The sequence below is a fragment of the Oncorhynchus nerka genome, linkage group LG4 (assembly GCF_034236695.1).
Source record: "Oncorhynchus nerka isolate Pitt River linkage group LG4, Oner_Uvic_2.0, whole genome shotgun sequence".
Lineage (NCBI taxonomy): Eukaryota > Metazoa > Chordata > Actinopteri > Salmoniformes > Salmonidae > Oncorhynchus > Oncorhynchus nerka.
The window spans coordinates 40,363,815-40,380,315 of NC_088399.1; the positions used below are offsets into that span (position 1 = coordinate 40,363,815).

A 16,501-nucleotide genomic window follows, 5' to 3' on the forward strand; every position below is an offset into this window, starting at 1 on the left:
GGGATGTACTGTAAGAGTAACTGGAGACATTTGTTTCTCAGAGGGTGGGTCTGTGTGGGGGAGTGAGAGAGGACCCATGCATTCTGGGCACCAGCTACAGGTGCCGAGACCTCAAGACTGCCCTGGAATGCGGGGTAAGGCCACCAAACAAACCGTTTTATTTGACCTTTCTTTTAGCAGGAAGTCCCATTGAGACTAAGGTCTCTTTTTCACTACATACATTACAATATAAAATACAAAAAGTATAGTACTGATTTCGTAACAACAAAGTTGTTTAAATCTTGCTATACAATTTGTCTCATGCAGACAGTGTCCTTCTGCCAGAAGTTTTTGTGGAAGTAAGAACCGTCACCCAGCACCTACTCACAAAGTGGACGGTAAGTTGACATACAATATTTGTTTCAGAAAACTGGTTTCTACACACAACTCTGGTAAATGTGGGTCCACTCTCTTTTCAGACTGACAATCCCAAGATTTAGAGCCTGAAGCCTTTGCTACGATGAATGATCCCAAAGCTTTCAACATCAAATTGTAAAAACTTGATATTTACTGTGTCAATATCAGAGAACATGTCCTGCAGACATGGACATTGATTGCACGGAGTATTTTGCAATGATATTTTATAAAGCTCTTTTGTCCTTATCTGCTGTACACACTCTATGAACTCCACAAAGCAAGTCAATGAATTCCTAGGGCTGGGGATTTGTCAAGAGAACACAATCGAGATATTGAAACTAGACATTCTTTATATTTGCTGTAAAGGTGGCCTAGAAAAGGTACTGGGGAAATGATAAATTAAACTAGGGCTGGAGGTGTTGACACACCAACGATATGAAGAACTACTGACTTGCAACGTGTATGCTTGCGATTTTAGCTGTACATGTAGTCATAAAATCCTTCTCAAATATATTAGTGTTCATGCCCATTCTCATTGTTACTGAAATGTTAAAAATAAGGAGTGATCAAAGCTAAACAACTATATCAATTTACTCAAATAATAAAAAACCGTTTCCTTTACAGCGACTGACCCTTTTGTCTAAATGGTGCAGTGCATTCCAAACACTGTACATTATTGTCCTCATACCTCTCCCAATTCAGTTGCGTCGCTGTTACAGTGCCCATGGACGTTAGTGCTGCAAGAGTAGCATGTTGACCAGAACAATTTTTTTTTTATAGACACTTACGTACAGAATGCTAGAATATACTTTTATTCAGACTTCCCATGTGGGGCAGCGTTTCTTTTGGAAATGGAACGTTTGAGAAAAGGGAAGGGGTGTTTCGGGGTCAAGAGACAGGCTATATCACATGTGATGGGATGGTTAGCAGTAGGCAGGGTTTGGGTGGCGAGGGTGGGAAAAGACTAGAAAAGGCACTTTTTCACCTTCAGTAACCAGACTGACAAGAAAGTAGAGAAAATAAGACCCAGTCCACACAGACCCAGAGAGCATTGTAAACAAGGCTGGTTTCTCTGTACAACACCAGCCAGACTTTTGCTTCCATCTGTGGGCCTATGAGAACAAAAATATTACATTTGTTTTACTTCTGGGAGGTCAGTCATCTCACAAACCCTCGTCGCTGAAATATAAATAACACTGGCGAATGCTTAGAGCACCACCTTGTGGCCGCAACCCGAAGTTTATGTAGAACACTTTAAAGATAGCTCGTCACTCCTGATGAGGGGCTGAGTTTCTCTGTAACCACAGTCTAAGGAGGGGGAGTGCCTCACATTACATCTTCAAGTGACAAAGAACGAGATAGAGAACTAGAGACACGGAAGGTACATCCCAACAAGCCAGAGGTCATTAGCAGCTTCTGACTCTGTAACACATCAGAAAACATGGTCTGAAGGGATTACACTTCCAAACAAGGTACCATATTTTACCACAAACTCACGTTCCTCTTCACCAATTACATTTTTGGTTACGTCTAACAAAATGGCAAAAAGTTTTCCATTTTTATAATAATAGCTAAGGGGGACAAGAGTTGCAACCTAACTGCCCAATTACTCCTAGCAATCTTCAACCCTAAATGTGCCATGAATTATTTGACCCAATGGAGAAACATTGGGTGGGGGTTAGGTACAGAGAGGGAAGGGGGTAGTCTTTAGCTAACATTCCACTCCTTGGCACATGACATGGAGTACAGGGAGTGGATTAGCTAAAGATATGGGTAGACAGGCTAGGGTGAGAATATATTTCTGTGAAGTCAAATCACTACAGAACAGTCAGAGGGAAAGACAGGGAAATGGAATTCAAGGAGTGTGCAAGCAGTTTCAAGTGGGTAAAGAGGGGACAGAGGTGTACCATTTTTCAATAAGGGAGTAGATAGCGTTTTGGGAGGGGGAGCATTCTTCCCTCCCAGAATGTGTTGGTTTTTCTGTAGTACACCTACAGCTCTGGGTGGGAAGGTTGGGGTTCAGTATTTGAGCTTTTTGGGGACCTCCCAAGGGAAGGCCTCCCGCCCAAAGTGGCCATAGGCAGCGGTCCTCTGGTAGACAGGCTTTTTCAGGTCCAGCTCCCTGGAACAGAGAAACACAGTAAGGTGTTGGGTAAATAAATAAATGCATAGATTACCAGAGGGCAAACCAAGCTGTGTAACATCACCATTTAAATGTAGAACCCCTCCGCCAACAAGAACCAGCTTTGACCCCATGGGACCCCTTGCTGACAAAAAGTGTTGCCGGCGACCACCATTGTTCCACACTACCTGACAATGACACCAGGGCGGAGGTCAAAGTTCTTCTTGACAATGTCCAGCAGCTCCCTCTCGCTCTTCTGGGAAGTCCCATAGTGGAAGATGGAGATGGACAGGGGATGGGCCACTCCAATGGCATAGGCTACCTGACAACACAGCCACAAACAGGATCAAGATTTACATGACAGGTAATTATAACATATGCTACCTTTACTTTTCATCTCATTGCGATGCATAACAGCTAGAAAGTGAATGACTCTTATAGCATTCAAAACCTGACTCCACAAGCCGAAGACCACAAAACAAAAGGCAAACGGTTAGGTAACAGCCATTAGCTCATTCCTCACCTGGACCAGTACACGCTTGCAGAGCTCAGCCTTCACCAGGGACTTGGCCACCCAGCGGGCAGCGTAGGCAGCAGAGCGGTCCACCTTAGTGTAGTCTTTCCCAGAGAAGGCCCCTCCACCGTGGGCCCCCCAGCCTCCGTAGGTGTCCACAATGATCTTACGTCCTGTCAGGCCAGCATCACCCTGTGAACAGGAGAGGAAGAGTAAGCCAAGTAGCCCAGGACAGCCTTGGAAGTGGCTGTATCTTGTGTTGATAAGAGTGCCTACTTTTTAAAATCTGACAGATAATTTACCTACTTAATCACATCTCTAAGGATATATTTTTTTCTTCCCGTACATTGTCTATGGGTCTAGAATATATCTCACCTGAGGACCTCCGATGACGAAGCGGCCGCTGGGCTGCAGGTGGTAGATGGTGTCGTCGTCCAGGTACACGGTGGGCACCACTGCCTTCACAACCTGCTCCTTCAGCGCGTCGCGCATCTCATCCAGGCAAATGACCTCGTCGTGCTGCACAGACACCACGACAGTATGCACACGCACTGGAAGCATGGCCCCACGGTCCTGCCTGTACTGAACAGTCACCTAGAGAGGGGGAGACGAGGTATGAAATGTAATTTAAAGTGTACAACATGTCTTACAAGGTAAGGCACGAGGATATCTGCATACGAGTGGAGATAGCTGTGCCTCAAGTGTGCCTGAAAGCACTGCTTTATAAACATACTTCTGGACAAGGAATTTCCATGAATTGTTTTGTGAACATAGCCGTAAAGGGTTGCCCTATCACCCGGGGCAAGTGACCCGAGGGGTTGTGAAAGTTGAGCCTGCTCATTTGCCCCATTGGTCAGGAGATATATTTTTTTACCTGATTACAGCCAAAATGCAAAGAATCCACCCCTGTGTACGGACGTATTTTTAGTTATAGATTATTTTATAAATAGATGTCCTTTTCTGGCCAAGTGAACATAATCTTCTGGCAACCAAAGAAATACACCCGCCTTGCCCAATTGGTGAGTGCATTTCAGACCTTAACCCATAAGAGTCTAAACCAGGAGCGGTGGGGGTACTACTAAGCTATATGGAATGGTTAAGGTTATACCAAGGATCATTTTGCTATTTGATTTAGAATTGTAAGACTCATTTAAGTACTTTTTTTTTTTTTAAATATAAAAAAACTTATTTGATGAAAAACTATTTATGGCCTTATTGCTATTAGCCCATACCAAAACCTTGAATAACAAATTCACTAAATGGAACAGATCGTCCCCCCAAAAATGTTCTGAAGAGTCTGTCCTATATCTGAGAAGTAGAAGATCAGGAATGTTTAAAAAATATATATATATTTTTAAATACATGTATTTAACCCCTTATTTTTGACACTAAACAGTCTAGGCAGGGGGTTCTACTAAGCTATGTAGAATTGTTTTAAGAAGGTCATACCAAGGACAATTTTGCTATTTGATTTTGAAATGTCAATCCCTGCCATTCTTGGTGTATAGACTGCGGTGCTGAATCTAACCTGAGTTTTGGAGTCTGGTCTCAGCCAGGGCAGGGTTCCGTTGCGGCGCAGTTCAGCCATCTTGGCATTGAGCTTGTGGGCGAGGACGATGGTGAGGGGCATACACTCCTCAGTCTCATCAGTGGCATAACCAAACATCAGACCCTGTAACGCAAAACAGTCAAGCACTTGGTGTGGAGACTAAAACCATAAACACTGATATGCAGTTGAACACAAGGTCCAGTCGATTAGTCACTGACTCACAAACGGTCAACGACAAGAGCCTTCTAACCTGGTCTCCAGCCCCCACATCCTCCTCTTTGCGGTCCAGGTGAACACCCTGAGCGATGTCAGGGGATTGCTGCTCCAGGGCCACAAGGACGTTGCAGGTCTTATAGTCAAAGCCTATGGGAAGTGAATAGAGTCAAACCTCAGTGTTACTTACGGTCTGTATATCTTTGCCAAAGCTAACCCTGTGACATCTTAAAACAATGTATTCAAATCAATGAAATTAGAGGCAAATTTGCCATAATACCCTTGGATGAGTCATCATAGCCAATCTGCTTGATGGTGTCCCTGACGACCTTCTGGTAATCTACGTTGGCCCTGGAGGTGACCTCCCCTGCCAACAGAATCATCCCAGTCTTAGCCACCGTCTCTGAAAAGATGCAGAAAGAAAGCGAAAGCACGTGAGCAAGACTGGGGACAGATGGAGTGAAATCAAGTGAAGGAAAGTGGGTGAGAGACTAAGGTAAACGTGTGCATTAGCTAACTAGGATGGGGGAGGGGCAAAAGGGCATATTACAGCATCAGACAGTGCAACATGGACAAAGCTATAGAAACATTTTCTTTGTTTATAGATGTGATTGATCCTTACCACATGCCACTTTGGCATCAGGGTCCTGCTTGAGATGCGCATCAAGCACAGCATCGCTGATCTGGTCACAAAGTTTATCTGTCAAACAAGAGAAACAAGAGTTATGGGGTGTATCCTGTAGCAAAATAATATCCTGCTAAACAATTCCCCAGACAGGTTATACCTGCAAAACCAAGACCCGTAACTTGCAACACAAGCCAGACTCCGCAGCCAAGTATACAGTGCATTCGGAAAGTATTCAGACCTCTTGACATTTCCCACATCGTTACATTACAGCCGTACTCTAAAATGGATTAAATTGTTTTTCCTCCTCTCATCAATCGACACGCAATACCCCATAATGACAAAGCAAAAACCGGTTTAGACATTTTAGTCAAAAAAACAGAAATATCAAATTTACAGAAGTACTCAGACCCTTCACTCAGTACTTTGTTGAAGCACCTTTGGCAGCGATTACAGCAGCAAGTCTTGTTGGGTATGACACTACAAGCTTGGCACACCTGTATTTGGAGAGTTTCTCCCATTCTTCTCTGCAGATCAAGCTATGTCAGGTTGGATGGGGAGTGTCATTGCACACCTATTTTCAGGTCTCTCCAGAGATGTTCGATCGGGTTCAAGTCTGGGCTCTGGCTGGGCCACTCAAGGACATTCAGAGTCTTGTCCCGAAGTCACTCCTGCGTCGTCTTGGCTGTGTGCTTAGGGTCATTGTCATCAGTCGGAGGTCCAGAGCACTCTGGAGCAGGTTTTCATCAAGGATCTCTCTCTACTTTGCTCCGTTCAACATTCTCTCAATCCTGACAAGTCTCCCAGTCCCTACCGCTGAAAGACATCCACATAGCAGGATGCTGCCACCATACTTCACTGTAGGGATGGTGCCAGGTTACCTGCATACGTGACCCTTAGCATTCAGGCCAAAAAGGTCATTCTTGGTTTCATCAGACAAGAGAATTTTGTTTGTCATGGTCAGAGCCCTTTAGGTGCCTTTTGGCAAACTCCAAGCAGGCGGTCATGTGCCTTTTAGTGAAGAGTGGCTTCTGTCTGGTCACTCTACCATAAAGGCCTGATTGGTGGAGGCCTGCAGAGATGGTTGTCCTTCTGAAAGGTTCTTCCATCTCCACAGAGGAACTCAGGAGCTGTCAGTGACCATCAGATTCACCTCCCTGACCAAAGCCCTTCTCCCCAGTTTGCTCAGCTTGGCCAGGCAGCCAGATCTAGGAATAGTCTTGGTGGTTCTAAACTGCTTCTGTTTAAGAATGGAGGCCACTGTTCTTGGGTACCTTCAATGCTGCCAAATCTCTAATATTCTTCCCCAGATCTGTGCCTAAACACAATCCTGTCTCGGAGCTCTAGACAATTCCTTTTGACCTCATGGCTTGGTTTTTGCTCTGACATGCACTGTCAAATGTGAGACTTTATATAGACAGGTCTGTGGCTTTCCAAATCATGTCCAATTTACCACAGGTGTACTCCAAGTTGTAGAAAAATCAAGGATGATCAATGGAAACAGAATGCACCTGAGCTCAATCTCGAGTCTCATAGCAAAGGGTCTGAATACTTGTTTTTCTTCATACTTCTGCAATAATTTCTCAACCCGTTCTCTATGTCATTATGGGGTATTGTGTGTAGATTGACGAGAAACAATTAAATAATCAATTTTAGAATACGGCTCTAAAGTAACAAAATAGGGAAGGCGTCAGAATACTTTCCGAATGCACTGTATGAGCGACCGCTGCAAAGTACTACAGTTGCCACATTCCTAACAGCAATACATTCACACCCTGGCCTGCAGCCCTGCAGGGAAACCGGTGCAGTTATTGGATCAAGCCTCTACAAGACCTCACAACACCATGTTGACTTCAATTTACCGGATTATCATGTGCGCTGTATCGTTACCACAGTGACCGCTTTCTCAAAGCAGTTTCTTGTGCCAAAAGGTACATGCGACAGGCTGCCCACAGTTGCACTGCAGTCCCTGGAGAAGAGCCCTAGGCCTATATTAAGAATGGAGATAAGGCTAGATAATCATCTGCAATGAAGCGGTCCTCCTCCCCCATATGTGGAGTGAGCACGGCACTTAAACTTGCACTGGACAGCTGTAGCCAGAACACCTGGTTAGCTACTGTAATGCAAATGTAATTTAGTGGACTGACTTAGCATTAGCAAAGACAAAAAAATGCAAAAACAAGTAAAACATTTTTTTTATTTTTTTATAAATAAAATAAAATAAATTAAAATTAAAATCCTTGTTCACCTAAGTACTCAAACCATTTGCTATGAGACTCGAAATTGAGCTCAGGTGCATCCTGTTTCTACAATTTGATTGGAGTAAACCTGTGGTAAAATATATTGATTGGTCATGATTTGGAAAGGCACACCTGTCTATACAAGGTCCCACAGTTGACAGTCATGTCAGAGCAAAAACCAAGCCATGGGTTCAAAGAAATGTCCGCAGAGCTCCGGGACTGTGTAGGCACAGATCTGAGGAAGGGTACCAAAACATTTATGCAGCTTTGAACATCCAAGAACACAGGGGCCTCCAACAATCTTAAACAAAAAGTTTGGAACCACCAAGACACTTCCTAGAGCTGGCCACCCAGACAAACTGAGCAATCGGGGGAAAAGGGCCTTGGTCAGGGAGGTGACAAAGAACCCGATGGTCACTCTGTAGAGATGGAAGAACCTTCCAGAAGGACAACAATCTCTGCAGCACTTCACCAATCAGGCCTTTATGGTAAAGTGGCCAGACAGACACCACTCCTCAGTAAAAGGCACATGACAGTCCATTTGGAGTTTGCCAAAAGGCACCTAAAGGACTGCCCATGAGAAACAAGATTGAACTAATTTGCTTGAAAGCCAAGCTTCACACATCTGGAGGAAACCTGGCACCATCCCTAACAGTGAAGCATGGTGGTGGCAGCATTATGCTATTCTCACATCAACACCATTACCCCAGAAACCCTAGACCCCACTCCAATTTGCATACTGCCCCAACAGATCCACAGATGACACAATCTCTATTGCACTCCACACTGCCCTTTCCCACCTGGATAAAAAGGAACACCTATGTGAGAATGCTATTCATCAACTACAGCTCAGGGTTCAACACCATAGTGCCCTCAAAGCTCATCAACAAGCTAAGGACCCTGGGACTAAACTCCCTCTGCAACTGGATCCTGGACTTCCGGATGGGCCGCCCCCAGGTGGTAAGGGTAGGTAACAACACATCCACCACACTGATCCTCAACACAGGGGCCCCTCAAGGGTGTGTGCACAGTCCCCTCCTGCACTCCCTGTTCACGCATGACTGCATGGGGGGGGGCACAACTCCAACGCCATCATTAAGTTTGCTGATAACAGTGGTAGGCTTGATCACCGACAACAACGAGACAGTCTATAGGCAGGTCAGAGACCTGGTCGTGTGGTCCAGGACAACAACCTCTACCTCAACGTGATCAAGATAAAGGAGATGATTGTGGACTACAGGAAAAAGAGGACAGAGTACACCCCCATTCTCAATGGGGCTGCAGTGGAGCAGGTTGAGAGCTAAGTTCCTTGGTGTCCACGTCACCAACAAACGAACATGGTCCAAGAACAGCAAGACAGTTGTTTAGAGGGCACGACAAAAACCTATTCCCCCCCAGGAGACTGAAAAGATTTGGCATGGGTCCTCAGATCCTCAAAAGATTCTACAGCTGCACCACCGAGAGCATCTTGACTGGTTGCATCACTGCCTGGTATGGCAACTGCTCAACCTCCGTCAGCAAGGCACTACAGAGGGTAGTGCGAACAGCCCAGTATATCCCTGGGGCCAAGCTTCCTGCCATCCAGGACCTCTATACCAGGCAGTGTCAGAGGAAGGCCATAAAAATTGTCGAGGACCCCAGCCACTCTAGTCAGAGACTGTTCTCTCTGCTACCACACAGCAAGCAGTACCGGAGCACCAAGTCGAGGGCCAAGAGGCTTCTAAACAGCTTCTACCCTCAAGCAATAAAACTCCTGAACACCTACTCAAATTGTTACCCAGACTATTTACATTGCCGCCACCCCCCCCTCCAATCTTGCAACCTTACAGTTAACTAGTCCAACGCTCTAACCACATGCACTCCACGAGGAGCCTGCCTGTTACGCGAATGCAGTAGAAGCCAAGGTAAGTTGCTAGCTAGCATTAAAAACAATCATAATCTCTAGTTATAACTACTAATCCAGGTTAGCAGGCAATATTAACCAAGTGAAATTGTGTCATTTATCTTGCGCTCATTGCACGCAGAGTCAGGGTATATGCAACAGTTTGGGCTGCCTGGCTCATTGCGAACTAATTTGCCAGAATTTTACATAATTATGACAACATTGAAGGTTGTGCAATGTAACACGAATATTTAGACTTAGGGATGCCACCCGTTAGATAAAATACCGAACGGTTCCGTATTTGACTGAAATAATTAACTCTTGGTTTTCGAGATGATAGTTTCCGGATTCGACCATATTAATGAAGGTCCGTATTTCTGTGTTTTATGTTATAATTAAGTCTGATTTGACAGAGCAGTCCGACTGAGCAGCAGCAGGCTCGTAATCACTCATTCAAACCGCACTTTCGTGCGTTTTGCCAGTAGCTCTTCACAAGCACAGCGCTGTTTATGACTTTAAGCCTATCAGCCTAATGGCTAGTGTAACCAATGTGAAATGGCTAGCTAGTTAGCTGGGTGTGCACTAACAGCATTTCGAACGTCACTCGCTCTGACACTTGGAGTAGTTATTCCTCTTGCGCTGCAAGGGCCGCGGCTTTTGTGGAGTTATGGGTAACACTGCTTCTCGTGTGGCTGTTGTCGATGTGTTCTTGGTTCGAGCCCAGGTAGGGGCGAGGAGAGGGACAGAAGCTATACTGTTACACTGGCAATACTAAAGTGCCTATAAGAACATCCAATAGTCAGTGCCTTGCAAAATATTCGGCCCCTTGAACTTTGCGACCTTTTGCCACATTTCAGGCTTCAAACAAAAAGATATAAAACTGAATTTTTTTGTGAAGAATCAACAACAAGTGGGACACAATCATGAAGTGGAACGACATTTATTGGATAGTTCAAACTTTTTTAACAAATCAAAAACTGAAAAATTGGGCGTGCAAAATTATTCAGCCCCTTGACTTTCAGTGCAGCAAACTCTCTCCAGAAGTTCAGTGAGGATCTCTGAATGATCCAATGTTGACCTAAATGACTAATGATGATAAATACAATCCACCTGTGTGTAATCAAGTCTCCGTATAAATGCACCTGCAGTGTGATAGTCTCAGAGGTCCGTTAAAAGCGCAGAGAGCATCATGAAGAACAAGGAACACACCAGGCAGGTCCGAGATACTGTTGTGAAGAAGTTTAAAGCCGGATTTGGATACAAAAAGATTTCCCAAGCTTTAAACATCCCAAGGAGCACTGTGCAAGCGATAATATTGAAATGGAAGGAGTATCAGACCACGGCAAATCTACCAAGACCTGGCCGTCCCTCTAAACTTTCAGCTCATACAAGGAGAAGACTGATCAGAGATGCAGCCAAGAGGCCCATGATCACTCTGGATGAACTGCAGAGATCTACAGCTGAGGTGGGAGACTCTGTCCATAGGACAACAATCCGTCGTATATTGCACAAATCTGGCCTTTATGGAGGAGTGGCAAGAAGAAAGCCATTTCTTAAAGATATCCATAAAAAGTGTTGTTTAAAGTTTGCCACAAGCCACCTGGGAGACACACCAAACATGTGGAAGAAGGTGCTCTGGTCAGATGAAACCAAAATTGAACTTTTTGGCAACAATGCAAAATATTATGTTTGGCGTAAAAGCAACACAGCTCATCACCCTGAAAACTCCATCCCCACTGTCAAACATGGTGGTGGCAGCATCATGGTTTGGGCCTGCTTTTCTTCAGCAGGGACAGGGAAGATGGTTAAAATTGATGGGAAGATGGATGGAGCCAAATACAGGACCATTCTGGAAGAAAACCTGATGGAGTCTGCAAAAGACCTGAGACTGGGACAGAGATTTGTCTTCCAACAAGACAATGATCCAAAACATAAAGCAAAATCTACAATGGAATGGTTCAAAAATAAACATATCCAGGTGTTAGAATGGCCAAGTCAAAGTCCAGACCTGAATCCAATCGAGAATCTGTGGAAAGAACTGAACTGCTGTTCACAAATGCTCTCCATCCAACCTCACTAAGCTCGAGCTGTTTTGCAAGGAGGAATGGGAAAAAATTTCAGTCTCTCGATATGCAAAACTGATAGAGACATACCCCAAGCGACTTATAGCTGTAATCGCAGCAAAAGGTGGCGCTACAAAGTATTAACTTAAGGGGGCTGAATAACTTTGCACGCCCAATTTTTCAGTTTTTGATTTGTTAAAAAAGTTTGAAATATCCAATAAATGTCGATTAATCGGTATTGGCTTTTTTGGTCCTTCAATAATCGGTATCGGCTTTGAAAAATCATAAATCGATCAACCTCTAAAGTCTACCTACATGTACATATTACCTCAACCGGTGCCCGAGCACATCAACTCTGTACCAGTACCCCCCCGTATTAAGTCTATTGTTATTTTACTGCTGCTCTTAAATTACTAGTTACTTTATATCTTATCCATATATTTTTAAACTGCATTGTTGGTTAGGGGATCGTAAGTTAGCATTACACTAAGGGCTACACCTGTTGTATTCAGCACATGTGATTAATAAAATTTGATTTGATGTTTTTCAGCAGCAGGGACTGGGAGACTAGTCAGGATCAAGGGATAAGTTAATGTAGCAAAGTAGAGAGATCCTTGATAAACACCTGCTCCAGAACGCTCAGGACTTTAGACTGGGGCGAAGGTTCACCTTCCAACAGGACAACTCCCCTAAGCACACAGCCAAGACAAAGCAGGATTGGCGTCGGGACAAGTCTCTCTGAATGTCCTTGAGCTGCCCAGCCAGAGCCCGGACTTGAACCCGATCGAAAGTCTCTGGAGATACCTGAAAATAGCTGTGTAGCAACGCTCCCTATCCAACCAAACAGAGCTTGAGAGGATCTGCAGAAAATAACAGGAAAAACTCCCTAAATACAGGTGTACCAAGCTTGTAGCGTCATACCCAAGAAGACTCACAGCTATAATTGCTGGCAAAGGTGCTTCAACAAAGTACTGAGTAAAGGGTCTGAATACTTATGTAAATAAGGCCTAAGTTTGTTTGATTCTCATAAATTTGCTAAAATGTCTAAAAACCTGTGTTTGCTTTGTCATTATTGGGTAGTGTGTGTAGATTGAGGGAAAAAACAATTGTGTACATTTTAGAATAAGGCTGTAGCATAACAAAATGTGGAAAAAGGTGTGAATACCTTCCAAATGACCGGTATTTCTATGCTTTGGTTATGTACACAAGCTTCAAACAACTTAACATAAAAGTATTTTCCATAACCAAACATATTGTAAGTGGTTTAGATGGTATAGTGATTCACTATACTTGCTTTTTTTTGTCAAACTGAAATTAGGCTAACTATTAGAATAGTAGCAACCAGGAAATGGCAGAGCGACTTTAATACGTTTTAGTTATTTTGGATAAAATTCCTCTCGTTTTAATTCCCACTAACGTAAGTTGAAATTTAACTGTTTTAAACTTCTGGCTTTCCACTATATTGTGTTTTTGTGAAGCCCAATACAATAGGGTAGGGTGTCCACTCCCACTGCCCAGTGGGCACTACCAAGACATATGATTCTTCATGTTCTGAATCATTCAGTGTGGTCTCCACATTTAATTACAATCATATCCCAAAAGTCCGATTTCATAACCTAATATATACAATAAGCACCGGGTTCCTGAGTGGTGCAGCAGTCTAAGGCAGTGAGAATTTTAAACGTTGTAGTGACTGCAAAGTTGTTTCCGCCGGTCGCAAAAAGACAAATAACTTGACAAACTGAATTAAATGTAAATGGTACACTGTGCTCCATTGACATTTCACAGAAATATGCTTGCTTTTGTAAAAAAAAAAAAAAGGAATTTCATGTGCATAATGTGAAAAACATATACTAAAATACTACATGCGCTGTATCAAAATCAATATCTATGTTATCTGTATATTTGTTTATGTTCTCCAGATTCGAGAAGATTAGTTCAGCCGTAAGCCTGTCCATTTATCCTTAATTCTTGCACAGCATCCAGCCTCACTGACAGTTTTCCAGAGTTTTGACCACTTTTCTCTAGTTGGCCTCCATTGATTTAGTCACTAATTTTAACCATCCTACAAGGGTAAGAACACCATTACCATTTGAACGGATTATGATAGAGACATGCAGTTTGGACCATTGGTTTTCTTAGAGTATCTACACAATAATTGTTTTTAACATTGTTCAAAAGATGCGTTTTTGAACGGATATCCTAAATAGGGAGCAATGTTGTCGTGTAAATACACCAGCGTTATTATGTTACGCGGCCCAATGCTTCTGCCAATCAAAATGTCACCGACAACTGAACCGCACTGTAATGAACTAAGATACACAACGACAGTACTGACCGTTTGAGAGCTCAGCTAACCCAGTGACCAGATGATAACAACCTACTGTACTCATCACGCGCAGTCGTGAAAGATGTGTCACTAACGGGCTCTCTGTCTATTGATGCAACACCTGTGTTCGACTCGGGCAAATGTACCAACACATTTACTGTAAGAAACGAATATATAAAAACAATATGGCATACATGTTCCGTTTTTCAACGAACCTATCAGAGGTGGTTTAACAATCCAGACAAGTAATTTAGTGACCTACTTTTCTGGATTAGCATTATCGGCTACTAGCTAGCTAGCTTGACACAACATGCTAGGGCAAAGGCATCCCGCGTGGCCTGAACATAAACTGGAAAGAAATGGGTCTGACCCGATCGCGTGTTCCCCATTCATAACATCGTTCGTCTCAAAGATCAGAAAATGTGAAAACATTGTCAATTAACTAGCTGGCGAGCCATACAAACAGTATATTAAGTAACGTTATGCGTGTTCGTAAAAATGACTGGCACCCATTTTTTAGCACTTTGTTACTGTAGTTGTTACTGAATCTACGCCATGACCTTGTGTCGAAAAATAGAAACTAGCGAACGTTGCCGAGCTAGCTATAAATAAATAAGACCGAGGCATTGCAAACTCACCTGGATGACCTTCCCCAACAGATTCAGAGGTGAACAAAAAGCAGTCATCTTCAATGAGCGAGTTATGGAAACCATTCAATTGCCGGTTCATTTTAAAGGAATTGTTATTTGCCGAGCTATAACTAGCTACCTAAAATGTGTCAACTGTGGTTTAACAAAATATGATTTCTGATATTAATTATAATTCCCAATAAACAAAAACAAAAAGTACCAGGCTCTGAAGACTTGTTATTTGGCCGGTGTTCTCGGAAAAACAAATTGGTGGTGTTGGTATTTATCCTTTTTCTTGCGTCTTCTTCTTCCGGATTGGGTTGGCGGATCGCATTCAACTTTCAAGGTGCATACACTGCCACCTACTGGGGTGTAAGGCCAGTCACAGCCTAACTACATAAAATCATCTTCTTTAATCATGTTCCTCTAAGAAAGTAAAATAGAGCTCCTAGACACCACTTTCCTCCACCACTACACCACCCAAACCCCAATCCAGCCTCTCTAACCCTTTCACACAGTCGTTCACACAGTCTACATCATCTACATCATACAATTCACAAATATCAACACGTGCTCCACCGTTTCCTTCTCTAAACACTCATCACACAGACCTGTTTCATGTCTCCGTATCATCCACAACATGGCAATCAAACCTGTACTCCCAAACCATAGTCTACTCCACACAACGTCCTCTCTAGTACATCTCATACTGACCGATGCATGCAATACAATTGCCTCCCCTTACTACTAGTGTCCCATTCCCTGCCAAAGATTGAGCCCGTTTGCCCAGATTAAGCAGTTGACTTCCCTACGACCAAGTGGGACCTGAATAGCACAGGAGGTTGATGGCACCTTAGCTGGGAGGATGGGCTCGTGGTAATGGGTGGAGCGGAATGAGTGGAATGGTATCCTGGTTTCCATGTGTTTGATGCCATTCCATTCGTTCTGTTCCAGCCATTATTATGAGCCGTCCTCCCCTCAGCAGCCTCCACTGGTTCATACCCAGCTTCTTGCCTATTCAACATGCTAAATTCCATAAAATTATGTCATGGCTTTAGAAGCTTCTGATAGGCTAATTGACATAATTTGAGTCAATTGGAGGTGTACCTGTGGATGTATTTCAAGGCCTACCTTCAATCTCAATGCCTCTTCGTTTGACATCAAGGGAAAATCAAAAGAAATCAGGTAGGTACCACATTCATTTGTACAAACAACATTAAGCAAGTATAAACACCATGGGACCACGCAGCCGTTATACTGCTCAGGAAGGAGACGCGGTCTGTCTCCTAGAGATGAACATACTTTGGTGCGAAATGTGCAAATCAATCCCAGAACAACAGCAAAGGAACTTGTGAAGATGCTGGAGGAAACAGGTACAAAAGTATCTATCTCCCTCAGTAAAACGAGTCCTATATCGACATAACCTGAAAGGCTGCTCAGCAAGGAAGAAGCCACTGCTCCAAAACCGCCACAAAAAAAGCCAGACTACGGTTTGCAACTGCACATGGGGTCAAAAATCACACTTTTTGGAGAAATGTCCTCTGGTCTGATGAAACAAAAATATAACTTTTTGGCCATAAAAACCATTGTTATGTTTGGAGGAAAAGGGGGGATGCTCACAAACTGAAGAACACCATCCCAACCATGAAGCACGGGGGTGGCAGCATCATGTTGTGGGGGTGCTTTGCTGCAGGAGGGTCTGGTGCACTTAACAAAATAGATGGCATTATGAGGAAGGACAATGATGTGGATATATTGAATAAACATCTCAAGACATCAGTCAGGAAGTTGAAGCTTGGTCGCAAATGGGTTTTCCAAATGGACAATGTCCCCAAGCATACTTCCAAGGTTGTGGCAAAATGGCTTAAGGACAACAAAGTCAAGGTATTGGAGTGGCCATCACAAAGCCCTGACCTCAATCCCATTGAGAATTTGTGGA

At 43.6% G+C, this 16,501-nt stretch overlaps 2 protein-coding genes across 6 annotated transcripts in view; one reads left to right on the forward strand and one right to left on the reverse strand.

The window, feature by feature from the left end:
* LOC115124271 (prosaposin-like) overlaps positions 1–1,935 on the forward strand; it is an 85,152-nt gene extending 83,217 nt beyond the window's left edge. For 3 of the 4 annotated variants that reach the window (XM_065017519.1, XM_065017517.1, XM_065017518.1), the window contains one exon: positions 42–1,935. In XM_065017519.1, the coding sequence (XP_064873591.1) occupies positions 42–248 (207 nt within the window). In that variant the 3' untranslated portion in view covers positions 249–1,935. The remainder of the gene's footprint in view (positions 1–41) is intronic. The other variant, XM_029653703.2, reaches the window with a different exon arrangement.
* Positions 1,193–14,880, reverse strand: LOC115124262 (S-adenosylmethionine synthase-like). Of its 2 annotated transcripts, XM_029653666.2 has the most exons (9): positions 14,572–14,880; positions 5,417–5,494; positions 5,075–5,197; positions 4,832–4,944; positions 4,561–4,704; positions 3,408–3,626; positions 3,042–3,224; positions 2,707–2,840; positions 1,193–2,518 (listed from the first exon to the last, which is right to left on the reverse strand). In XM_029653666.2, the coding sequence occupies exons 1-9, from the start codon at positions 14,660–14,662 to the stop codon at positions 2,416–2,418; spliced, it is 1,188 nt and encodes a 395-aa protein (XP_029509526.1). In that variant the 5' UTR covers positions 14,663–14,880; the 3' UTR covers positions 1,193–2,415. The 2 variants fall into 2 exon arrangements, with proteins under 2 accessions (XP_029509526.1, XP_064873588.1); XM_065017516.1 differs by lacking the exon at positions 1,193–2,518 and having other exon boundaries at positions 2,703–2,840.
* Positions 14,881–16,501: the final 1,621 nt, after the last annotated feature.

Excerpts from the sequence above, each read along its gene's own strand:
- LOC115124262 (XM_029653666.2), bottom strand. The coding sequence starts at position 14,662 with ATGAACCGGCAATTGAATGGTTTCCATAACTCGCTCATTGAAGATGAC. Across the intron at positions 5,198-5,416 it reads TGATGCCAAAGTGGCATGTG|AGACGGTGGCTAAGACTGGG; the intron begins GTAAGGATCAAT and ends GCATCTTTTCAG. Across the intron at positions 4,705-4,831 it reads ATGTGGGGGCTGGAGACCAG|GGTCTGATGTTTGGTTATGC; the intron begins GTTAGAAGGCTC and ends TTTGCGTTACAG.